This window comes from Geotrypetes seraphini, chromosome 8 (assembly GCF_902459505.1).
Source record: "Geotrypetes seraphini chromosome 8, aGeoSer1.1, whole genome shotgun sequence".
In the NCBI taxonomy this organism is placed as follows: domain Eukaryota; kingdom Metazoa; phylum Chordata; class Amphibia; order Gymnophiona; family Dermophiidae; genus Geotrypetes; species Geotrypetes seraphini.
Window position 1 is genome coordinate 141898294 of NC_047091.1, and position 27140 is coordinate 141925433.

Sequence of the window (27140 nt, forward strand, 5' to 3'; positions counted from 1 at the left end):
CTCATTCAATTCCTTCCATCCACTATGTGTCTTCTCTCTGCGTCTTCTATTTGCTGTTACTGTGCCTCTCCCTTCACACCCCCCAATTGGTCTAGCACCCATCTTCTTCTCTCCGCTCCCCCATAGTCTGGCATCTGTCTTCTTCCCTTCCAGCGTCTTCTCCCCACTCTGCTTCCACATTTCCTTTCAGGGTCTGTTCCTCTCTACTCTCTTTCAATGTCTGTTCTATTCCTTTCCACCACCACCCTTCCCTCCCTCCTTTACCATCTGTTCCTTTCTACCACCCTTCAGCTCCTCTCGCGTGGCCTATCTATCTACCTCCCTCCCTCTTATTTTTGTGGCACGTTACAATGTAATTTGTGCAAGCCGCTGGAGCCTGCGAGCTCAGTTCCTGTACCATCCCCACAAACCATCTTGCTTCTGTGCTCCTATTTCCCCCATTTCTAATATCTCCCCTATGTATCTGCCATTGCCCCCCCCCCCTGTGTCCATATACCATCCCCATGGCATCTTTATGTCTCTGTCCCTATGCCCCATGCACATAATTTCCCCTCTTTCTGTTACCTTCCTGTATCCAGATTTCCCCTATCTTCCTCTTCCATACCAGTGTGTCTCTTCTTTTCAACCCCATCTAGCTTCTTTCCCTCTTTCTTCCCCCCCCTGTTTCCAGCATCTGGCTCACCTGCCTGTCTTCCCCATTCTTTCCTGCTGTGGGTTTCTTTCTTTCCCTCTTCATCCCCTTGGCCCAGAATTTTTTTTCCTTTCACTCCCTCCTTCCTAGTTTGAGCCGGGAACACATGCGATCGCACGGTCCAGCAGCCCCCACCCGCCCGATCGCAGCGTTTAGCCAGCTCCCTCCCTCCACCTCACCTTATATGCCGAGTTTGTTGGCTTTCTTTTTCCCGAGCCGCACACATTCAAAAAGAAGCGCACGCGCGGCTGCGTGAGTCAATCAATCTTCTCCTCTCCTGCAACTTCCTGTTTCCGGTTGCGTCAGAGGAGAAGATTGATCAACTCGCGCAGCGGCTTTTTGAACGTGTGGGGCTCGGGAAAAAGAAAGCCGACAAACTTGGAATATAAGGTGAGGTGGAGGGAGGGAGCTGGCTAAACGCTACGATCGGGCGGGTGGGGGCTGCGGGGACTGCGCGATCCTTAATGCCTCACTGAGGAGACAAGACCATTCACCGTTCCACAGGGCGGTAAATGGCCTTGTCCCTGTCCCCGCAGCGACTGCTATTTTTCTTTCCCCGTTTCAGCGGGTTACCCACGGCTACTCATGGCTAGCCGCGGGTAACAACCACCGTGTCATTCTCTACCGAGTATCAAAAATCTCAGATCTAACAGTGGATGGGTGAGAAAGAATTAATATTGCTAATGGGCAAGCATGTGCAAATTCGTTGAAAGCTGACGATCGACCCTCCTTTCCTCTCCCCTCCTTCCAATATCATCTTTTTAGCTAATAAACTGTATTCTTTTTTAGTTAATATGCTGTATTCTGATTTTAATATTTTGTACTTCGCTAATTGTCCAGTTTTTATTCTTTTGTGTAAACTGCCTAGAATTCTTTTGATTGTGGCGGTATACAAAAATAAAGTTATGTTATAATAGCATTGCCACACCTATGACTGATACAATGACGTAGTGTTTGCTGGTAGTTCTCCATCCCTCCTATCTACCCATGCCTATAACATGTGCCCATATTGCGCTACAATAAGGCACATACGCACATTTATGCCTCTGTCTGTGGACTATTCTGCATGTGCTGATCGCTATCATCAGCAACTGCTCTCATGGAAATTAGACAATCCTCTGCGAACCTCATTTGCACATGAGGTTCTTTGAAAATAGCTTATCTTTTCTGAATCGTTAGATTTACAGCCACCACAGTGACCCGTCAGACTTTACCGGTGAGTTTTGAGAATCTGGCCTTCTGTTCCCTAATTCAGCCCTTCATCTGTTGCTCCTGCAACTGGCCTGCCCACCTCCATTTTGACTATAAATTAAGTCCTATAAGCACCACACAGACATGAATGTAATGGTTTATTGATCATGCTGATCTGCTTCAAGTTTACTCTGACCTGTGTTATAAGTTGATCCCTAAAACAGTGTGTTGCAAACTTTTTAAGCTACTGGCACACTAATCTCGGGGCTGCGGCTAGATGGCACCCGTAAATGCTCGGATGTCGACGCATGACATCATCACGTCAATGTCCGTGCATGTGCGGATGTCCTCCAGCCATGGCCCTGATCCTCCTATTACCGCCAATGGGGGGGTGCTGCAGAAGGAGAGGTAAAGGGAAGGAGGAGAGGTACTGGTGAGGAGGAGAGGCACTGGCACCAGTTGACTGACTACAGGACATGCCTCTTGCCATGAACGACACATCATATAAGCAGTCATCCGGCGCCAGCATCTCAGGACACACCTGGAATCCTCCCAGGCACACAGTTTGCGATACACTGACTTAAAGCAGCAAAGCTCTTTAAAAAAACAGAGCACATAAGCATAATCTTGCTACAGAAACCTGGCTTAGAATATGGTACATAACAAAAGAAAAGAGACATCCAAACCATATTTAAACAGGACAAAATGAACTACAGGTTCTACCACAAGACATGGCATGGACTATCAGTCAAAATGGACCAAAACCAATGAAGCTGAAAGCTGATGGAGAAAAAAGAACAAACAGGAAGCAGAAAGAGAAGCAAAGCAAAGCAAAAGAAGAAAGAAAGAAAAAAAAAAAGCAGATGTTGTGCCAGCAATAGCACTTTCATGCAGTAGAAGGATTTTCTTTATTAATGGAAAAGGGCAGGCTTGATAAAATGCTGATTTCTGGGACAAAATGGTAAATCAAAAACCAAAACAAAATCTGGGATGATCCAACATGTAATCTGGTTTAGAACTATGAAAAAGGTACCTGAAATGGTTGCTGCTGTGTGCAAAAAGCAGCAGAAACATTGGGAGGAAGCTGTGTTGCTATAGCAACAGGAGTACCAGTCTGCCCATCCTTTCCAGTAACAACCTTTACCTGAGAAAAAATATTTTCAAAAAAAATAAAAAAACAGGGAAAATCATGCCTTTTAAAATTATTATTTCAAATATATGCCACACAACCAGTAGTGTTCTTTTTTTTCTGATGGCACGTTAAAAGAATAGGGGACTTAAATATAGAAGTTGCCATCAATTTGATTACAACTGAAAAATAAATTGGTAATATCATTGTAGAAATTAGCTTTGGAGATAACTAGCCCTGTGTTACAAAGCATTTAGCATGGGCTGTCACCACTGAAAGCCAGCAAAATCTACCTTAAGAAACTGGTGGAAACTAGTCTGATGACAGACCGGCTTTCCTCAAGCAAGAGCACAACACTTAATAAGCATTAAGCAGGGAAAATCTCTCCCGACAGCCCTTAGGCTAAACTTCATGGTCTAAACTAGGGCTGAGGGGCAGTGCTTTAGCGCCAGATGACAAAGGAAAGAGAAAAAAAGAAAGGGAAAATACGGACAGAAAACAAACTGAAATTGTATCAGTCTTTGTTTTGAGACTTTTCTCAAGATGACAAAAAATACAAGCACATTGATTTCTAAGCAGGCTTCCAACAATCAGCGTACATAAATATGAAAAGGCATTATCTTGAAACAACAAACTTTCCTTACGTTGCAAAAACAACTATACAAATTTTAGACCTAATTTCCAAATTAAATAGGAACTTGAAAACTCTGAATCAGACTATCTGGTTAGCCCTTCCAATTATCAGCTCTAAGCTGAAATAGGAAAATTTGGTCTTACCTGCTGATTTTCTTTTCTTGAGCCCACCCTTCTATCAGTGGATGGAAACAGAGAACAAAAGCCAGTAAGCTCTGCCCAACATAAAGCATCATGTAGCCACTTTTTTTTTGCTTTGTTAAAATGTAAGACCCTACTTTAAAAATGCACCAAAAATCAGGGAGGGAAGAGGGTCAAAAGTGTGCACTTGCCTATCTGGACAACTTCATGGAAGAAACCAAGAGCTTTAAACAGAAATCTGCAAAATATCGTAATGCCTTTAAAGCACAAAGACTTCAAATAAAAACAACTAAATTACAAAAAGGGAAAGGGAAAAGGGGATAAGACTTGATATATAGCCTTTCTGTGGTTATAATCAAAGTGGATTACATATTATAGACAGGTAGTTATTTTGAACAGTATGATAATGGGAGACCACTGCACTGTTCTGGTGAAGGAAAGAAATTTAGCAGATAAGACCAAATTTGCTCTTCCTTATCCACCAGACCAGTCCAGAACGCATAATAGTGCAATCCTCCATTATGGGCAAGATTCTACCACTTCAGTTCTGAGCACCCTTGCTCCAAAAACTGCTTCTTCTAGCAAGTATATCCAGTCTATTGTACTTTGAAAAGGAATGCAACAATGGACAAGTCACCATTCTAGAAATTACTGCAGGAGACCTTACATGTACTTCTTCTGAGGAGGATACCAACCACCTGGCTGAATAAGTCCACAAATCCTCCAAGTTTACCGACCCCTGCAGAAGATAGGCAAATTAAATCACTTCTTTGAGCCACTAAGAAATGGTGGACTTTGTGGTTGATTCTCCTTTCCTCAGTTTGTCCCCACCCCCCACCCAGAGGAAAAATAATCAGATTTCTGGAACTCATTGGTTTACTCCAAATACTGGAGCAAGATCCTCTACACATCCAACATATGTCGCAAAGGGTTTGTTATAAAATGTTATCGGTGATACATCAGAGCTTGTATGGATCTGTTCCTTTGAATTTTCAATCTCTATGGGAGGTGAATCAGCCGAGAAGGAATCTAAGGTCTGAGGGTACTATGAGATTAACGTCCATGATGGAGAAAACTGTCCGGAACGCTAAATCTAGAGTAGCAATGTTGTCCGTGGCAGGGGTAAAATTTTGGAACTCCCTCCCTGGCATCCTGAGGATCTGTTCTGACCGTTTACAGTTTAGAAAGATGTTGAAGACACAAATGTTTGTGGAGGCTTTTTTCCAAAATTATGCTGGTAGGCATATTTAATAAGAATCCTGAACTGTGATTGTTGCACCTTATTTAGTGGGGATGGTTAACGTGTAAACTCATGGAGCTTTTGACATTATTTTAAGTGGATTAAATTACTATGTAACTGCAATGTAATTTGAATGCATTTTGTAAACGTACTGTCCATGAACTACTGTGAATGTTTTAATTCTTAACCACTTAGTTATAGGCGGTTTAGAAATAAATAAATATGCACAGTAAGGAAGTCCTCCACAAGCCTCCTGAACAAAAAGAGGGAAGCATTACCAGCAGATTCATATAGCAGACTGAAACCATTTTCAGGAAGAAAGAAGAAACTGTCTGAATAGAAACTCCTGCCATCAGGAAGTGGAAAAATTGCTTCCAGCAAGAGAATCTGAATCTCTGAAATTCTTCTGGCTGAATAGATTGGCACCTGCAACATCATCTTCAGCATAAGATCATTTAGCAGTGCCCTCTGAAAAGGTTCAAAGGAAGGGCTCCTTAGTGCTCAGATTAAAGTTCCAAGCTGGATAAGACTGATGCAACATAGGACAGAGATGCATGACTCCAGATGCAAGGTCAATGAAATGCCCTCCAACTGTCCCTAAAAAAGATGCCAACACTGCCACAAATCCTCATGTGACCTTCCTAAAAACCAAAACAAAATGGAGAGGACTTGCTCCATACATCAGGCTTCAAAAATCCTCCTAGACATGCATGCACCACCAAAGTAGACCCCTTCCTTGCCTACAAAGAGGTTGTAATGATTTTTGTTATGTGACTATTTTGTCTTAGATATAACTTCTCAAAGGACATGCTGTAAAAGAGAAACAAGTTGGATCTTCCATCAGGATGGTAAAATTATGTTCTCACCTGTTAATTTTCTTTCCTTTAAAAGCAGCAGATGAATCCAGACAAGTGGGAATAGCTCACATCGACCAGCAGGTGGAGATAGAGAAACTGATTAACCGTTGGCCTTATAGCCCGGTATTCTCTCTGTCCATTCAGTTATGCTCCTTGCCCAAGCATCCCGAGATAGGAGAATGAGCATCTTAAAAACTTCTTTCCAGTATCAAATGCAACCATGAAACATTACTGAATACAACTACCAACAATAACCCAAATGGAAATTAAACCAAGACTGCCCCCGAACACCTATATAGATATTGAAGTTAAAGGGTGGGGCTCTGGATTCATCTGCTGCTTTTAAAGGAAAGAAAATTAACAGGTGAGAACATAATTTTACCTTCCTTAGCAAAGCAGCAGATGAATCCAGACAAGTGGGATGTAGCAAAGCAAAACTCAAATCGGGTGGGAAGTTAATGCCGCCTCCGCAATCACAGAAGCGCCAAAACTAACCTCCTCACGGGCTGCCACATCCAACCGGTAATGCTTTGAAAAGGTATTTCCCGACGACCAAGTAGCCGCCCTGCAAATCTCCTCTAAGGAAAGACCCCCGGACTCCGCCCATGATGTAGCTAAAGCCCGAGTTGAATGCGCACGAAGTTGCTCTGGCACTTGCTTCCCTGTCAACAAATAAGCCGAAGCAATCGTCTCCTTGACCCAACGCGCAATGGAAGCTTTCGACGCGGCCATGCCTTTGTTTTTCCCCGCGAACAAAACAAAGAGGTGATCTGACCGGCGAAAGTCGTTAGTCACCCCCAAATAATGTAGAATCATCCGGCGCACATCCAGGAGACGTAACAATGAGTACTGCTTCCCCCAATCTTCCTTCCTAAAGGCTGGGAGGAATAAACACTGGTTCATATGAAAGGAAGACATCACTTTCGGCAAGAAGGACGGTACCGTTCGAACCGATACACCAGCATCCGAAATCCGCAAAAAAGGATCCCTACAAGATAGCGCCTGCAATTCAGACACCCGTCTTGCCGAAGCCATAGCCACCAAAAACACTGTTTTCAAAGTGATATCTTTTAGCGTAGCCATGGATAAAGGCTCAAAAGGCACCATTCGTAACCTCCCAAGGACCAACTTAAGACTCCATGAGGGACACGGTCTCTTCATAGGAGGTCTGATATGGTGAACTCCTTTTAAAAATTGGACTACGTCGGGCTGTGAAGCCAGCGTCAAATGAGAAATTCGGCCCCTGTAACAAGCAATGGCCGCTACCTGAACCTTCAGAGAATTATAGGCCAACCCTTTAGCTACGCCCTCTTGCAGAAAGGAAAGAATAGCCGATAAAGACGCCCGAAAGGGCGAAATCCCGTGCCTCCCACACCACGAGTCAAACACTTTCCAGACTCTAGCATAGGAGGTAGACGTGGAAAGCTTCTTTGCTTGAAGAAGCGTGGCAATCACCTGCTCAGAATAACCTCTATTTCTTAGCCTTGACCGTTCAATAGCCAGGCCGTAAGACCAAAGTGGGACGGATCTTCTATGGAGATTGGACCCTGAGTTAGTAAGTCCCGAGTCACTTGAAATTTCAAACGATCGCCCGCATATAGTTGCATCAGATCTGCGTACCACGGACGACGTGGCCAATCTGGAGCTACCAGGATCACCTGTCCCTGGAATAGAGCGATGCGTTGTAACACCCGACTTATCATTGGCCAAGGAGGAAATATGTATAGGAGGGAATTTGGAGGCCAAGGGAGGGTTAACGCGTCTACCCCCTCCGAGTTCGGTTCCTTGCGTCTGCTGAAGAACCGAGGCCGCTTTGCATTCCGAGACGAGGCCATGAGATCCATCTCCGGGAGCCCCCACCTTAGGACTAGCATATTGAACGCCTGAGCGGACAGCTCCCACTCCCCTGGATCGAGACGATTTCTGCTGAGGAAGTCTGCCTGAATATTTTCGTGACCCGCAATGTATGCCGCCGAAAGGAGAGGAACATGCGTCTCTGCCCATTGAAACAGCAGCCTTGCCTCTTCGGCTAACTGAGGACTCCGGGTACCTCCCTGCCGATTGATATACGCCACTGCTGTGACGCTGTCTGAAAAGATCCTGGTTGGACGATCCTGAATCCTGGACTGAAATGCCAGAAGCGCCAGCCTGATAGCCCTCAACTCCAGCATATTGATCGACCACTGGGCCTCTACCGAGGACCAAACTCCCTGGATCGATGCTTGTAGGCACTGAGCCCCCCAGCCCCGAAGACTGGCATCTGTCGTGATTACGACCCAATCCGGCGTCGCCAACGGCATGCCCCGAAAAAGATTGAACTCGTTGAGCCACCACTGCATGCTGGAAGCCGCTCGAGGAGTCCACTGGAGACGCAGATCGTAATCCTGGGACGCCGGGGACCACCGTGAAAGAAGAGACCTCATGTGGAACCGAGCCCAGGGTACCACCTCTATAGTCGCCACCATCGAGCCTAGAACCTGTACATAATCCCAAACCCGAGGTCTCGGGGATTCGAGAAGAAGACGAATCTGAGACTGTAACTTCTCTCCCCGCTCTCGGGGTAGAAACACCTTTCCCCGACAAGTATCGAACATCACCCCTAAATGTACTAAGGATTGAGACGGGGACAGCGAACTCTTGGGAAAGTTGATGATCCACCCCAAAGACTGAAGGAGAGATATCACGCTCTGAGTCACCGACAAACTTTCCTGCCTTGAAGAGGCGCGAATCAACCAATCGTCTAAGTAAGGGTGAACTCGAATCCCCTCCTTGCGGAGACATGCTGCCACAACCACCATCACCTTTGAAAAAGTGCGAGGAGCTGTTGCCAGACCAAAGGGCATCGCCCGAAATTGATAATGCTGGCCTAGGATCGCAAACCGCAGAAACCTCTGATGCGGGGGCCAAATCGGAATGTGGAGGTACGCCTCCTTGAGATCGAGAGAAGTGAGGAACTCCCCCGGCCTCACTGCCGCAATGACAGACCGAACTGTCTCCATCCGAAAATGACGGATACTGAGAAATTCGTTGACTCGTTTGAGATCCAGTACCGGTCTGAACGACCCCCCTTTCTTTGGCACAATGAAGTAAATGGAATATCTGCCGAGTCCCACTTCTTCCTGTGGCACCGGCACCACCGCCCCCAGATCCAGAAGCACCTGAAGAGTCATTCGTACCGAGTCCCTTTTGGTTACCCCACTGCATGGGGACACCAAGAAAGAATCGGCGACGGGAGAGGCGAACTCTAATTTGTAACCGTCTCGAATAATATCTAGCACCCACTGATCCGACGTGATATTGGCCCACTCCGCTATAAAAGCCGACAGCCTTCCCCCTAAGGGAATAGCGGAGGGAGCCAAGACCCCGTCATTGTGAAGACCGATTTGCTGGGGCACGGGCTGACTGAGCTGAAGGAGGTTTTGCTGCACGAAAGGAACCTTTCTGCGGAAACCTAGGCCTTGAAGAAGGGAAGGAACCATACGTGGACCTCAAACCCGGTTTACCTGTCCGATATCGGAAACGCTGTCTCGAGGTGGAGGATTTCAACGGGGGTCTAGGCCTATCTTCCGGCAACCTTTGGGTTTTGGTATCCCCAAAATCCTTAATTAATTTATCCAAATCTTCCCCAAAAAGCAAACGGCCTTTAAAAGGGAGCTTTATGAGCCGGAGCTTAGACGCTGCATCTGCCGCCCAATTACGGAGCCATAAAGACCTACGAGAAACCACCGCCAGAGACATTTGTTTTGAGGAAGCCCGAATAATATCATATAAAGCATCTGCTAAATATGCCAGACCTGATTCCAAATCAGCCAGTTCTACTGGAACCGAACCTCCCGACTCCATTAAATTATCAGTCATTAACTGAGACCACTGCAGACATGCTCGTGCCGCGTATGAACTACATATTGCAGCCTGTAGAGTGACCGCAGCTACCTCGAAGGACATTTTCAAAGAAGATTCAATCTTCCTGTCCTGAGTATCCTTTAAGGCAACTCCCCCTTCAACCGGTAAGGTAGTCTTTTTGGTAACTGCCGCCACCAACGCATCAACCCTGGGTAATTGAAATTTTTCAAGTTCCTTCTGAGCCACCGGGTACAATAGCCGCATGGCCTTAGCTACCCTCAGACTTGCCTCCGGCGTGTCCCACTGCGCCGTGATAAGTTCCTGCATAGCCTCATGCACGGGGAAGGACCTGGGTGGCTTCCGCGTCCCTGTCATAAGGGGATTGGTGGAACCAGAAGTAGCAGCATCATCTTGCGAGATGTTTAAGCCTTGCAACGCTTTAGAAATTAATGAAGAAAGTTCTTCCCTATGAAAAAGACGTAGAGCGGACGGATCATCTACTTCCCTCCCCGGGGGATCTTCCAAGTCCAATACCTCACCTTCTTCAAGGGAGTCCGGAAGAGATACCGGGGAGACTGGAATATCATCCTCGTCCGCGGCTGCGAGTCTGCGCCTTTTTGCTACCCGTGAATTTCCGGGAGACACCGCAAGAACCGCAGCCGCACACAAAGGTTTGTTAACAACACCAGAAGTGGAAGTAGATGGAACCGGACGCTCAGACATACTCATAGGCACCGGCTGAGCAGGCTGAGAGCCCTGTAACAGAAAAGCTCGGTGCATTAACATCACAAACTCTGGCGAAAATGAAGTTGGCCCAAATCCAGCCAACCCAGTCATATCCGAACTGAGGAGCGGAGCCGCGGCTCCTCCCAGCGTCCCTGACGCCACTGCCTCCGCTGGCTTCCCCTCCTCCGTCCCAGTAGATTGGTGCTTAGCCGACTCAACCGCAAGGGAAGGGGAAATCACATGCGCTTCCCCCACACGGGACTGAGCCACTTCTGCTGTCTGAGAAACCTCAGCCGGTGCGTCTGAACACCCGGCTGAGCACAGACCTAGCAGTGTCCTTCGCTTACCACAGCGAGAACACCGCTTTGCAGCTTCTGCCGCCATGATCTTTCTGCTCGTTAGCAACCCGCCCTGAACTCGCGATCCCGACCCGCCCTCGGTCGACGTTGCAACCCGTGTCGGATGGTCGGAACGCGGAGCGTGGAAACAAAAGTTAGCAGAAGTACTCACCCCCAAAACGCGACGTTCAAAACGCGAAGTTATGGCTGGCAGTTGTAATTCTAGCTGACCAAACAGGAACAGCACATCACAAACAGGCTCTGTCTCCTTTTTTTTTTTTTTTTTTTTTTTTTATACTGGAAAGAAGACCGCAGAGCCCAATGAATCCCTCAATCCTCCGGAGGGTAGGGTGGAGAAGGGACCTGGGAGGGCCCAGGTGTTCACCTAAAGCCGGCACCGCTCAGCCAGGCACCCCTGTCTAGCAGAAGAGAGCTAGTCTCAACAGCAGACTCAAATCGCTCAGAAATGTACCCGGCACAGCAAAAAACCAGGAGCTAGAGGACTAGCTCACATTCCTGCTGGGAGATAGAGCAAACTGAATGGACAGAGAGAATACCGGGCTATAAGGCCAACGGTTAATCAGTTTCTCTATCTCCACCTGCTGGTCGATGTGAGCTATTCCCACTTGTCTGGATTCATCTGCTGCTTTGCTAAGGAAAGGTCCTTGGAACAGGAAACCAAGTCTGTGTACCACAGATGTCTGGACTGATCCTGCATCACTAGAACTGCAAGGCTGAGATAAGCCACAATTTTTTCCAATTCAACCTATTACAGTAAGAGCCATGGAAGAAATACTAGGACTCCTGTCACCAGCCACAACTGAAATAAGGCATCAAACTCCATCCTATTCTCACTCTCTGTGATGACAGAAAACGTGAGGAGACTCCATATTCCTCCTTGTTGCCTACAGGCCTTCACATGCAGCATTCCCTCTAGGATGCTGTGTGTTACTGCTTGATTGAGTGAAGTACTGCAGGGAGAGAAAATAGTGTCTGCAAAAGGGTAGGTAAACTCTAGTAGCCTCATTGCACTAAATCCAAGGCCCACTAGTCTGTTGTAATTCAAGTCCATTCCCCTAAATCAGTGTTTCTCAACTTGGTCCTGGAGTACCCCCGTGCCAGTCAGATTTTCAGGATATCCACAGTGAATATGCATGAAAGAAATTTATATATAATGCAAGCAGTGTATGCAAATCAAGTTTATGCATATTCATTGTGGATATCCCAAAAACCTGACGAGAAACACTGACCTAAATAACTGGACAGCCGGCCTCCTATCCGGTGGACTGAAGGAGAAATCCACAGTCTACTACTGGGTGTCCTTATGGGCCCTGGAGATTCTTGGACTTGCCAAGTCAGCCTTTTTGTCAGTGCAAAAAGATGAAGACTTGGCCTGGAAAACAGGACTGCAGCTTCAATCCTATCCCTAAATAATAACGAGTTTCAAAAATGAGAGTTCCCTGCACTGGTTTTGTTCTCTGGTAGCCTCTATGGCCTGATCTCCCTGAGGTCCTTCACAAACTTGTCCTGGACCTCATCAAAGAAGAACTTACCCTTGAGGGAAGCTTGCTAAACACAGACTTTGACTCTCCATCTACGGCCAAGTTCTACAATCACTGATGCCTTTTGCACCACCACTACCATTCCCCTGAGATAAATCCATATGAGAATATAACAGGTGTCTAAAACAAACCTATCTGGTTTCCACTTGGAAGACTTCCTTGCCACCCAAGCACCTCTCCTCTGAAGTATCCACAGAAAGCTGTCTGGATTCATCTCAAACAGGCTCTAGACATATACCTTATGCATACCGCAGTCTGCATCCCCATGGCCGCCATTTGAAACACCTACATGAGCAAGGCTTCAACCTTTTGATTTTATAGGTCTTTTATGACTGCAGCCTATCTCCACGGGAATGATTTTGACTGCAGTAACCACTCTAGAAACCTCCATCTTTTCCAGCCCCTCAGGGGCTAGAGAGTACAACTTATCCATCACCCTACCAAAGCTATGCTCGGCCTCTGGAGTGTCCCACTTCGCTGAAATCACAGCATAACTGGCCCAATAAACTGGAAAGAATTTTCAAGGCTTGCACAAACCCTCTATGGCTGAATTCCTTGATATGGACTCCTCCCGCATTGTGAGTTCAGCAATAATTAAGGTTCCCAAGGCTTGTGTTATCATGGCCTGCATTTCTTCCATGCAAAACCAATCTCTTAAACATCTTCCCCATCTCTCATGACAAGCTCTTCCTCCTCCAGTGGCTCTCTGCATGAGCTCCACGAACTGATTCACTGGCCACCTTTCATAGCCTATCACCAACTAGTAATTCAGACCCTCTAATGGGTTCAGTCTAGGCCTCTTGGTTGGCCCTGTTTCCCCAGATGTCCAAAGCTTATGCTCTGGGCCACAGGAGACCTCATACCCAGTGCAAAAATAAACCTGATACAGCAGCAAAATTAATTCAGAACAAAATCCAGTGCCCCAGTTTGGCATCAAATACCTCCCCAGGCTATTCCCCACAGCTAGTACCCATGACTATCTTACCTACTCTGTCTTCAGGAACCTGGACTCCTCCAGGTATTCCTCAGGAGTTAAGCAGAATGTTCCAAAACTCTTTCTCTGTCTGATCACAACTGGGCTATCAGTTCTCAAACTGCAGGAGTCCTGATATCAAGAGCCTTACCAGAGCACAATATGCCTGTCTACTATCTGCTGAAGACAGGAAAACTGAGAAGCATGTAGCTGAACAGTGCTCTATAAAGGGAATAGCTCACAAGCTTTTGTTCTGTCTCCATCTGCTGGTAAAAGGTTATAATCCATTTGATTGGTCTGGTGAACAATAAGGAGCTGCTATTTCTCATCAAAGCCAAAGAGTAAAGAGCTAAAGCACAGTCTTCAGGGGACAGCAGTTAAGTCATGCCAGTTCTAATGGTGAGCTCAGACATGCTTGGGTTCCTTACCAATAAGGATGCAGCTAAAAGTTTCTCATGGTTAAGAAAGGTCAAAGTAAGAACTACAACGGATCAAAATGTTTTGTATGCCAACTCTGTTTCCCCCAAGAATAACATGCCTGTTCTTAGATACCAGGTCAGTCCACAACTCATCCAATAAATGTATCCTTTAGGGAGTTATAGGGAAGGAACTAAGAATAACCAAATTTGTCTTTAGGATTAACTTTTGAGAGCTTTGCTTTGTTTCTTAAGTCAATCAGATATGTGCAAAGTATTCCAGTGGACTAAGCAATCACAGAGCTAAAATGAAACATCCAGATTTGCATTGCTACTGTGCCATTTACACACTGATTAAGAATCAATTAAGCAAGTCTGCAAAAAAGTGCAGTGAACTGAGAAAGTGGACTACCTTCAATAAATAGGTTGACCTGATAATGACAGAATAGCTTTCTTTTTACATTAATATTTAACCTTTTTGACAATTGCAAGTCTCTTCTGGATTACTGAATTCTCTACACAAAAGTATAAGCAGATTTTCTTTTTTCAGAATCAAGCCTTGCATTTTTGAGAGGTCTGTGCAAAAGTGTTATGAAATGTTTCACCTTACCTCATCATTGATAACTTCAGACTGTTCTTCCTCATCTTCGTCATCAAGATCCAAGTCATTTTGTCGGAGATATGTCTGTAGTGGTACACAATATTTTTTCTTAAATGCTAAGAAATCCATCATATTTGCTTGTAAGTGCTGCAAGAAAAACAGTTCCACCAAATACTCCTTAAAGTTTTCCTTCAGAATCTTCAGGTGTTTGTGGTAATGCTCCATGCACCGCTTTCTCATCTTAGCATCTTCTTGAGATGCAGGTGGAATCTCCTCAAGTTTCTTGGATTGCTTTTTCATAGTTGTACTTACAGATGGTGTAAGAGGAAGATTAGAAAGTCCATGGGGCCCAGTAGCTCGAGAGGGACTCGTAGGTGTAGGTGCAGATGTCAAGCCAAAACTTGAATTTGCTCCAACTGCTGCCACCATTCCCCCTGTAGTCCTATCAAACCCCATGGGTCTGCTCAGCTGCTGTCCTTGAAGTACTTGTTGCTGCTGCTGTTGTATTAATTGTCCCTGGATAATACTGCTGATTTGTGGTGGCAGATTAGAGGTGGTGATGTGGCTCGGGCTAGTCAATGGTTGCATGTTTGCTCCACTTGCCACAGGACTCTGAGGTCCAAGGTGATGAATGGTGCCACCAGTCTGTGAATGAGGCTGTGAAAGCCTGCGTTCCTGGACAGCAGTCGATGTCCCAGTTTGAATCTGTACTTGTGTCCCCTGAGCAAGCTGTGTTATTCCTGAACCATCTTGAAACACAAAGTGTCCACCATTTGAAGGACTTAGACTGATCTGTCGTACAAGTACACTAGCATCCACAAATCCTCTAGTAGGGCTCTGGTTGCACATACCCAGCCCAGTGGCAGTGGTACCCGAGCGAATGTTCTGTAATGCCTGCACTGGCACAGGACTGGGTTGAGTGGAATTTGGTGCCTGAATCTGCTGAGGCAATGGAGAAGTAACCTGAAGGTAAGATGGTGATCCATGTTCAAACCTTCTTTGCTGGGAGCCAAACTGAAAGCCTGGTGAAGTGGGATTTGGGATGGGCAGAGGGGTGAGGGTTATCTGATGGTTCCCTGCCACCACCTGTCCAACATTCTGCAAGGTGATGTTCACATTCTGCCCTGCAACTGGATTTCTGCTCATTATAAGCTGCTGGATCTGGTAACTGGGTGACTGGGGCCCAGATGGGCTTGAAGATGGAGCAAATGAACCAGCGGGAGACTGAGGTAAATTTATCTGTGACTGTTGCTCTTCCTCGTTTCCTGTGAAAGATCTAGACCTCTGAGGCTGATGCTGAGTATTCTGAGAGCCATTTCCATGATGCATTATCACTCCCTTTCAATAAAAGGATATTCTAAAAAAAAGAACAAAAGTTATGTAAATGCAAGGACATTCTAACAATATTTTCTTTTTTTTTTCGAATTATTTGTTTATTCAATTTTATCAATACAAACAAGCAATACATTACTTGTATTCAGATTAACATAAGTTATTAAAAAGAAAACTTATAAACCAATTCCACTTAAATCAGTGTTTTGGTTATTCATTTATACTTCCAATATATTTAGTCCACAATCTTTTAAAGGAGATTCTTAGCAAAAAAAAAAAAATTAACAATAGAAACAATCTTTATCCAACCTAGAAAGCGGCAATTATCTGCGGTGCTACAGCCATTCATGGCAGGTTATACATTCTCAGTCATAGGCACTACTTGCTCTTTGGATTCTATAAATCCTACTAGTTGTTTAGGTTCAAAAAACAAGTAATTCTTATTCTGATAAGAGACAAAACATTTTACAGGAAATTTCAACAAAAAATTTGCCCCCAAGGCAAGGACTCTTGGCCTTAATGCCAAGAATTCTTTCCTACGCCTCTGGGATCTTAAAGACATATCAGGAAATATTCGAACATTAGAACCTAAAAACTGATCATTAATATGACGAAAATACAAACGCAATATATATTCTCTATCACTTTCCAAAGCGAGAGTTATTAACAGGGTTTTCCTTTCCGTTATAACCTCCAAGGAGTTTTCCAGAAAAGTTGTTAAGTTCATATTTTCATTGTTAGTCCCTTGAATCTCATTAGGAGTGGAAACTTCCACAGGTCTCTTAATTTGAAAATAATTAGCTCTAACAATAGGTGGCAAACTTTCAATAGGAATAAGCAAAATTTCCTTAAAATACTTTCTTGCCATCTCCATTGGTGAAATTAAGGGACATTTTGGAAAATTTAGGAGTCTCAAGTTATTTTTCCTTAATTGGTTCTCGAAACTTTCCATTTTTCTAGCAATAAATGTTCTTTCTTTTACTAATTCCAAGTCCAATGTTTCCATTCCACAAATTCTTGACTCCTGTTTTTCCATTTTCTCACTTAAATCTTTAAGGGCCAAACCCTGTTGCTCCACTTTAGAGTGGATAGTCCCATAGTCAGTATTTAAAGTGGAAAAATACATTTTGAGGTTAGCGTCCATAACTGAAATAGCCTGCCATAAAGCCTCCATATCAATTACCTTAGGCTTCTCCAACGGTGACAGGTCAAAAACGCGCAAGACAATTGCGCGCAGACAAAATAGCGCAGACAAATAAGCGCAAAGACAATTGCGCGCAAGACAATTCAGCGCACCGACATTTCAGCGCAAGACAATTGAGCGCAGCGACAACTCAGCGCAAGACAACTCAGCGCAAGACAACTCAGCGCAAGACAACTGAGCGCGCCACTAGAGGCCGCTTGACCATCGGAGGACACGCGCACGTACAGCACGTGAACACGTCATCACGTCAACGTGTGTTATGTATGATTCCCTTGACTCTTTGCGTTTTCAACATAAATCACGTGAATGCATTTTCGTTACCATGGTTACGTTATCTCATGATATATATTCTCCGAACAGCATTTAAATACAAGTCACGTGAATGCATTTTCGTTACTATGGTTACGTTTCTACATTATATATGTCCTCCTTCCTTTCCCGCCTTCCTTTCGCTGCCTGACCGTGTCCGTTATAGGTAAAGATCTGGTTTTGCTGGTACTTGATCTATAACGAATATTTGTCTTGCGCGGATTTTTCTCGCCTCTGGTGAGAGCGAACGTCCACATTGCTCGCGCTCAGTTGTCTTGCGCTCAGTTGTCTTGCGCTCAGTTGTTTTGAGCTCAGTTGCTCGCGCTCATTTGTCTTGCGCTCAGTTGTCTTGCGCTCAGTTGTCTTGCGCTCAGTTGTTTTGAGCTCAGTTGCTCGCGCTCAGTTGTCTTGCGCTCAGTTGTCTTGCGCTCAGTTGCTCGCGCTCAGTTGTCTTGCGCTCAGTTGCTCGCGCTCATTTGTCTTGCGCTCAGTTGTCTTGCGCTCAGTTGTCTCGCTCGTGCACATTTGTGAAAATAATTTGCGCTCAATTGTCTTGCGCTCAATTGTCTTGCACTCAGTTGTCTTGCGCTCAGTTGTCTTGCGCTCGATTGTCTGCGCGATTTTGTCCGCGCGCGATTGTCTTGCGCGAAATTGTCTTGCGCGCAATTGTCTATGAACCTCTCCAACACCCCAAAAGTGATCTTACTTCCTCCCGAAGCTCCTCTCTCCTTTCCTGCAGTGTGGGTAAGCTGTCGATGTACTGCAGCTTCTTCTTCGGCTCCAGATGAACTTGGAGCTACCAGCCCTCCTTCACTGAGGATCAAAGACTCCTCCCGGGTCCATGATGCATCAGGAACTCCCAGAACTGCATTGCTTCCAGGTTGTGGGGGTGGCTGCCTCTGTTCCGGGCTTAACATCGCCCGAAGCTGCTGGCTGAGATCGCCCGACAAATTCGGGCTCACCCCTGAAGTAGCCACCGCTGATTCGCCCGATCGGGCCAAAGCTTCCTCGATTGTGCTCTGCACCAGACGCGGTGCTGATACCGCCGCTGGAGGGTTGCCGCGGAGGGCTCCTTTTCTCTTACCCATGTTAAGGTAAGAGAACTGCTAATTCAAAGAAAAAACAACGCCGGCCGAGAACAAGAGAGGGAGCCTCACTCTCAGGCGTCCGCTCTCATCGCCATCTTGAATCTCCCTAACAATATTTTCTTTGGCCTTATTTATAACAAAAATAAATTTTCAAGCTAGGGTTCTGGAATTATTCATATATATATTGGGAGTAATTTTATAAATTTTTCTGAGTAAAAGAATTATGATTGAACATAAGTAAATAAGAGTCAACAACAAAGTGGTAGGTGATACCGTTTTATTGGACTAACAATGTTTATCTTTGATAAGCTTTCAAAAGTAGTGTATACTTGGTGTACATGATTCAATGCAAGCAATGGAAAGAAGGGTGAAACAAGTCAAAAATTGCATTTGGGCTGCAAAAACCTACGGAAATGGTACAGTTTAGGGGGTGAAGAACTTTTGTGTACGAAAGAGGAGCAGGACTTGGGTGAGACAGCATGTGATGATCTAAAGAAGCCAAATAGGTTGAAAAGGTGACAATGAAAATTAGAAGGTTGCTAGGGTGCAAAGAGAGAGGTATGGCCAGTAGGAAGAAGGAAGTATCGATGCCCCTGTATAAGATTCTGGTACGACTTCATTTAGAATATTGTGTACAATCCTGGAGACTGCACCTTCAAAAAGATATAAACAGGATGGAGTCAGTCCAGAGGAAGGCTACTAAGATGGTTGGTGAATTTTGTCATAATGCATATGGGGACAGACAAAGATCTCAATATGGATACTTTGGAAGAAAGGCAGGAGAGAGGAGATATAACAGAGACATTTAAATACCTACTGTATGTGACTTAAATGCACATGAGGAGAGTCTCTTTCATTTGAAAGAAAGCTCTGGAATGAGAGGGTATAGGATAAAGGAAATACCTTTTTACAGAAAGGGTGGTAGATGCGTGAAATGGTCTCTCGGTAGAGATGGCGGAGACAAAGACTGTGTCTGAATTCAAGAAAGTGGGAGACAGCACTTAAATCTCTTAGGGAGAGGAGGAAATAGTAGATGCTTTGGATGGGCAAACTGGATGTGCCATTTGGCCTTTATCTTCCATCATATTTCTCCGTTTCTATATATTAAATCTCCACAGGCATAACAAACAATTAGAGAAAAAAAAAACCCCTATGACTGCTCAGTAGGATGAACATTTCTTTATGACCTTGCAATAAAGGTACTTAAAGGAAACTTCGGGGCATAAAGGAATGGAAAAGAACGAGAGGGCACTCGCTAAAGTTAAAAGGAAATGGATACCGTACAAACATAAGGAAGTTCTTCTTCACCCAGAGAGTGGTAGAAATCTGGAACGCTATTCCAGAGGCTGTTGTAGGAGAAAGCACCCTCCAGGGATTCAAGAAAAGGTTGGATAAGTTCCTGCTGGAACAGAACATAAGCAAGTAAGGCTAGACTCAAATAGGGTACACTTCTCCCTCGTTATTCGCGGGGGATATGGGCAGAGCTGGACCGCGAATGGCGAAAAACCGCGATTATCCGGCTCTGACCCACCCCCACCTCCCTGTCGCCTTCCCGGCCTTACCTGGTGGTTTAGAGGGCTTTCGGAGCAGGAGCAATCTTCCTACGCTCCTGCCCCGTGCAGATCGCCATGAGGAAATGGCTGCTGAGTTCATGTAGTCTCTCGAGACTACGACAGGAACTCCCGACAGCCATTTCCTCATGGCGATCTGCACGGGGCAGGAGCATAGGAAGATCGCTCCTGCCCCGAAAGCTCTCTAGACCACCAGATAAGGCCGGGAAGGCGGCAGGGAGGTAAAAAATATGTTTTTTAAAATTTTCCCCCTCCCCAGAAAAAAATCGCGATTGCAGAAACCGCGAATGGGGAGGGGGAAGTGTACTGGTCTTTGACCTAAGGGCTGCCACGTGAACGGACTGCTGGGCACGATGGATCACTGGTCTGACCCAGCAGCGGCAAATCTTATGATCTTTAAATCACAACAATTCAATACTGACACAAAAGCACTCAATAAGCTTTCTCATGTTTGCATTATACTGTTTGGATATTGAAACAGAAAGTTAAAATTAAAAATAAATTTTAAAAAAGGATTCACTACAGACACTGGGTTTCTCAACCATTATCAGATGTAGATCTTTTGCATTATAAAAGTGTTACAGTTACATCACCTTTTCTGTCTTTACCTTCCCCCACCCAGCACTACCTTCTTTCACTGATCTGTATTAGCATACACAGAGAACCTAAGCAAATGAACTTGAACTACTGAAACCAAGGACAAATGCATAGTTTTTTTACTGACCTGATGAAAAGATGTAACTCTTGAAAGCATATCAACGATATCTTAAGTTATCTACTTTTTATTGATCTATCACCTACAACTTTATTGCTGTCAGTTATTTCTCTTTTTTCCCCATTATCTTAAGCCAGTGTCTCACAAACTTTTTTTTTCGCTCTGGCATAGTAAACAGAGCAAATGTTTTCCTCGGTACATTATAACTGAAATTATAAAATTGCAAAACCAACAAAAAATTAAATTTGAGAGTTATTTATTTAAAGTTCTGTAAGCTATATATGGGTAATTGTACCAACGATGAAACTAAAGAAGATAGAATTGCTAATCAATGCAATGAATGTGCTTGTTTTTGAGTGCAAATTAACTCAAAACGTGAATCGATAGTTGACAAGCAAACACACATTTCATCATCCACAATCTGCGGTTGTTCTCTTTTTTTTTTAATTTAATTTCTGTCAGAGCCGAAAATCTAAATTTGCAAAGATAAGAAGATCCAAATGGTAACAAAGCCTTAATTGCTTTGTTGCTCAAGAGATAACTACTGCATAAAAAATAAATATAAAATTATTTGCCATTCATTTTCAAGGACCAATCATGACAATGATGCTTGTCTGGGCAGTTGTATCCTTACACACACAGACGCTCATAACATTCACAGACTCTTGCGTGCATGACGTACATTTCATCTATTCTAGGGTATGTATATTTATGTAGGAAACTTTAAAAAATAAAGTAAAATTCTGGAATCTCTCGTGGCACACCTGGAATCTCTTCAGGGCACACCACTGTGCTGTGGCACACAGTTTGAGAAACACATTTTCAGTTAAAGCTTTACATCAGTGGACCCCCAGCCAGTTGGGTTTTCAAGATATCCCTAATGAATGTCTGCATGCCTGTCACTTCTATTATATACAAATCTGCCTCATGTATATTCATTAAGGATATCTTGAAAACCCAATCTATCATATTGTCCCGATTAGATTACTATAATGCTATCTATCTTGGCATAACAAAGACCTGCCTTCAAAGACTCCAACTGATACAAAATGCCACCGTGAAATTAATCTTTGGAAAGAGTAAATTTGGCCATGCTTTGCTTCTAAAACTTCACTGGCTTCCGATCCATCTCAGGATTCACTTTAAATGTGCATGCATTACTTTAAAAATTCTATATGGTATCTTCATCCCTCTTATCCCTTTATTATAGAATGCTTATAGATTCTCCTATGCAAGATGCACCAACAATTCAAACTCTCCCTTCAGTGAAAGGAATAAAAGGAATAAAAGGAATCAAGAACTTCAGTCAATTTGGTCTTCAAACTATCTCAACTATGGAACGAACTTCCTCTTATCTTAAGGGGTCCTGGTCCTTGTCAACTTTTTCACAAATCTTTAAAAACTATTTTATTTGCTAATCATTTTGGAAATCAGTCACATTAATATCTTTTGTCTGTTATTTTCTTTTTTTGTATTTCTTTTAGTTTCTGTTAAGCGAGTTGAGCTCCATTTTGGTTGAAGACCCGGTATACAAAGTTTAGAACAGGGGTGTCCAACCTGCGGCCCCGTGAAGTATTTTGTGCGGCCCTGGTCGAGGGTGATGCAGTGTTTTCCTCTGCTGTCTCCAGTTGTTTACCGTCTTGCTGGCTCCCTCCTCTGTCTTGCTGCAGCATTTGCACGTTTGTGCGGCCCCAGAAACAATTTTTTCAGCCAATGCGGCCCAGGGAAGTCAAAAGGTTGGACACCCCTGGTTTAGAAGAAGCAATGATAGGTGTTTGAGTTGGACACTGTGACTCTTCATGGCCTAAACACCCAGAATGAATGGTCTGTATTTTTCTAATGTTTTTAATGCTTTTATGTCTCAGGTCGCTTGTTTGAATTTCCTGGGGGAGTTAGCTCCCTACTCCATATTGAAGCTTTCTCCTCCCATTTGTGACATCACTGCTTCCTGATTGGTGATAGATCTGCTTGTAAGATGTGGTTACTGCACATTTAATTCACTGCTCGATGGCATCTGTGCAGTTTAATCGTTACTTCAGGGAAGTTTATATGCTTCATTGAGTTTTCAACTGTGAGCATTTTCAGTCCAGTATGTGACACCCCTGATGCAGCAGGATTGCGAAACAGAGATTTCTTTGTCAGGTGAAGAAAGGCTGGAACGGCAGTGCTGCGAACCCCGAGGTGGAAGGAGTTGGGAGTCTTCGGTGAATAACATCTTGTGTGGCCGGGTCTACATGCAGTGTTGGATCGAGACTTATTGCAGCTAAGTGGAGGTTTCTACATGCTCATTTAAAATTGTGGAACTGTGAGAGCATTTTTTTCCCCCGTGAAGTTTGGGTGTAGCTGTTAATTCTAGTTGTGAACCAAAAGTTGTGAAGTGAAGATTTATGGAAGAACTGATATAAATGTGTGGAGTTTTTTTGAGATCCACGAAGCCGAACTGAGATCTTTTATCTCCACATTTAAATTTGTCCTTCTACCTATGTGAGGTGGGAGTGGGTTTAACTAAAGATATGGCACAATGCTATTGCAGTGTGAATGGTAGGATTACATAAAATAGGTAACTGAAATCACCCATTATTATACTGTTGCTCAATTCTCCAGCTTTCCTAATCTCTGAGAACATTTCTTCATCTGTGTGCTCATTTTGTCCCAGGGGACAGTAGTATATACCTACCTTTATATTCCTTCCCTTCATACATGGAATTTCTATTCATATGGATTCCACACTTCTATCTATGTCAGTGTTTTTCAACCTTTTTACACCTATGGACCGGCAGAAAAAAAATAATTATTCTGTGGACCGGCTTCGGTCTTTGGACCGGCAGTTGATGAACATTGGGCTAAGTCGTGGGCCAGACCCCGCCCATCTCTACCCAATCTCCACTCCAGACCCTGCCCCCATAAGAGTACTAATTGCACCTTGCACATCCCATGCCTCATCTGGAAGCCTTCCCTCTGACGTTGCAATGTCAGAGAGAAGGCTTCTGGTTCAGGCACAGGATGCCCGTAGGAGCCACTGCCCGTGGCTTTGTGCACTGAATCAGTTAGGAAGAGGGAGCTGGCTCGAAGATAACGCCGCATCGATTGCACTGTGGACCGGCGGTTGAAGAACACTATTTTAGACTGATGCACGTGCTGGCCCTGTGGACCGGCAGGAAGTTTCTGTGGACCGGCACAGGTCCATGGACCGGTGGTTGAAAAACACTGATCTATATGTCATGCAGAATGTTTATTTCATTTGATTCAGTCCCATCCTATATACAGTTCTGTGAAGCTATAAACAATGGCTACCACTTATGATTTCAGAACTTCTGCATTAGGTAAAATCATGACCAGCTTTAACACATCATTTCTTTCTATTGACAATCAATGGCTGTGAACTAGCCAACAAGCTCCCACATTGTGGAAGGGCTGCCCGGCTCCAACCAACATGCAAACCAAAAGATGTGTGATCTGCCTCTTACTAAACTTGCAGATCTCAGATCTCAGAGTATCCCCATTTTAACATATTATTCAGGAGAAAGGGAAGGGCTAATGATTTTGGGTGCTAAGTTAACATAGTGGAGGAGTTCTCACCACCTCTTAAATCATGTTTGACTTTATTTCATGCATAGCTCTCCATGGAACTGATGCTCAGAGTAGACAACAAACACAGCTGCAAGTAGCACATTGAATATTGGACAATGTCACACGAACTGGCTACGCTCACAGCATCCCCTCTTCACGTGCATTTTCAAGGACCAGGGACCACCCATCCCCCGAGGTGCGGCATCGCCCCCTCTCTCTTCCATTCTCCTCGAACCAGCGTCTCTCCCCTTGTCCTTCGCCCCCGGTCTCGCATTTCCCCTCCCTTCGTCTTACTTTCAAAACTGGTCTTGCAGGTCCTCCACAGCAGCTCCGATTTATACCCAGCTCTCCAGGGCCCCAGAACTCTCCCTTTGCCGCATCCCGGCTGTCGGAAAACAGGAAGTTACGTCAGACGGGAGGGAGTCGCGTCAGAGGGGGCGAGAGGCAGCTAGGGGAAGTGTGAGACTTACTTCTCGACCTAAAAGACAAAGTTAGAAGGTACGGGAAGAAAGAAAGGGTCTGTTCGCCTCTCATTATACTTGAAGATGACTTCGACCTTGCATTGGCGTTGTCTGGGAGCGACCTGGAGGAAGAATTCCGTAAGCGGAAAGCACCTGTTTCTTCCAGAGCCGCGGTTCGGCATCTGCCTTGCGCACGTGCAGCTCTAGCCAAATTTGCTCCCATGCACTGTCTTGCGCCTCACTTATGTATTTGAATCTGTAAATGCAAGACCTTTCTATGTCCTGTAGGTTTATTTTAATGTTTTTGCTGTTTTGAAAAAATAATTTTCTCTTTTAACCATCACGATAATGTCAGAAAGGGAATAGGACTTCAGATACAGTACTGCGATGTTTGCACAATGGAGGTAGTTTACATATTTTGGACAGGTACTTATTTTATACCGGAGGCAATGACGTGTTAAGTGACTAGCCCAGAGCCACAAGGAGCTGCAAATACAACCTCAGGGTGCTGAGGCGGCTGCTGTAATTACTAAGCCACTATTTCCACATATGTAACATATCTCACTGCAGGCATTCTCTGTAAGTGTGGCATGTTAAATATGTGGAAATAGTGTATATACAGTATAGTTGTGTGAATTTATCTGAATGTACAAGTGCTGACAAAAGGATGTGTACTTATAAAAGACTGGTAGATGTCTCAGTATTTGCATTTTTTTTTTGCATATGTGCATGTCTTATTTTATAAATTAGGCTTGCATCTGATTTACAATACAGTGATACCTCGGTTTGAGTGCACCGGTTTGCGAGTGTTTTGCAAGACGAGCAAAACATTCGCAAAATCGGCGCCTCGGAAACCAAGCGCGCCTCGATTTGCGAGCGCCCCCCCCCTGTGCGAACTGGCACCCTCCCGCTGCCATCAGGCACCTCTCCGCCGTGATCGGGCACCCCCCCGCCGCAACCTGAAGTCCCCCAGAGCCTTCTTACTTTAATGTAGCACCGGCATGTCGGCCTCCTCTTCTGTGCTGGCCTTGAGCATGTGCGCATGCTCAAGGCCAGCACAGAAGAGGAGGCCGACATGCCAGTGCTACATTAAAGTAAGAAGAGGGCTCTGGGGGACTTCAGGTTGCGGCGGCGGGGGGGAGGGGGGCGCCGGATCACGGGGCCTTCGGGGGGAGCAGCGCTGCTGGCCTCGGTGGGGGGTGGGAATGTATCAAAGCGAGTTTCCATTATTTCCTATGGGGAAACTTGCTTTGATAAACGAGCATTTTGGATTACGAGCATGCTCCTGGAACGGATTATGCTCGTAATCCAAGGTACCACTGTACTTGCATAGTTACGCTCAAGAGCATTTGTGCTCATGCATCTCAAAAGTGGAGGAATGTGAAGCACTTTTCTTGATTACCATATTTTTTTGCTCCATAAGATGCACCTGACTATAAGATGCACCCTAGATTTAGAGGAGAAAACCAAGAAAAAAAAAATTCTGAACAAAATTCTCCCTGCCAGGCTCTGCACCCAACCCCATACTCCTTGCTAGGCTCTGCACCCTGTTCCCCCCTCCCTTGCCAAGCTCTGTACCCTGCCCCCCTCTGGTTAGTCCCAGCCGACTAGCAATTTTTTATACACAACCCCATACCTTTCATTTGTATTTATACCTGCCTATTAAAACATTTCTAGGCAGTTGACAAAACACTGAACTTCACTAGTACCACCCATCATACAACTTACTTGAAAGAGAGCCCTAGTTCACCCCCTCCCCCCAAAAAAAATTCACACATTTATATTTAACAAAATACATGCCCAATAAATGGTACTGAACTCACTGGTAACTTTCTGTCATCTGCTGTGGTAGTAGCACCATAGACTGCTTCTTTGGTGGTTTTTGACTCCTTATCTGGGGAAGCCAGGACACTGCTTGCCTTCTCCTATATATTGCCCTTGCTCAGCCTCAGGACTCTTCTTGTCTAAGAATACGGTGGGCAACACTGGCTGCATAGATATCTTTGCCGAGATGGTTTTATCTTGGCCAGGCTCTGACAAAACTACTCTCCTCCTCCAAAGGGACTCGCCAGTAGAAAAAAGCCGTGAAGCATTCTGTTTAGCATGCTGCGGCTGCCAACACTGCTGGAGGGAGGTTTGTTACTCGGTCATCTTGCTAGGAGGGTCAGTGGGGGTTCGGCTGGGAGGGGGGAGAAGCGGTCTGCCTCGGGCGCTCCAAGGCCTGGTGCCATTACCTTCTTCGGGCAACAGCAGCGTTTACAATTCGCTGCTGTTGCTGGCTTCAGGCTTCAGGCCTTCCTCTCTGCCGGGTCCTGCCTACTTCCTGTTTTCATGAAGACAAGACCCGACAGAGAGGAAGGCCTGAAGCTGGCAACAGCAGTGAATTGTAAACACTGCTGCTGCCCGATGAAGTTCAGGACACCAGGACTTGGGTGACAGAAGGAGGAAAGGGAGCAGAGGGGGATAGAATTTGGGAGAGTGTTGCTGTACCCAACTGGAGGGAGAACAAAGATGAAGGAAGGAATGAAAGAAGATACCAGGGCTTGGAG

General features: G+C 45.0%; 1 protein-coding gene across 4 annotated transcripts in view; it reads right to left on the reverse strand.

Annotated features, from left to right (window-relative positions):
* The window catches only part of LOC117364636 (E1A-binding protein p400-like), a 203503-nt gene extending 178750 nt beyond the window's left edge, over positions 1 to 24753 (reverse strand). For 3 of the 4 annotated variants that reach the window (XM_033954040.1, XM_033954038.1, XM_033954037.1), the window contains exons 1-3: positions 24425 to 24753; positions 14351 to 15698; positions 2916 to 3026 (exon numbers count right to left, since the gene is read on the reverse strand). In XM_033954040.1, the coding sequence (XP_033809931.1) occupies positions 2916 to 3026; positions 14351 to 15670 (1431 nt within the window). In that variant the 5' untranslated portion in view covers positions 15671 to 15698; positions 24425 to 24753. The remainder of the gene's footprint in view (positions 1 to 2915; positions 3027 to 14350; positions 15699 to 24424) is intronic. The other variant, XM_033954039.1, reaches the window with a different exon arrangement.
* Between the last annotated feature and the right edge of the window lie 2387 nt (positions 24754 to 27140).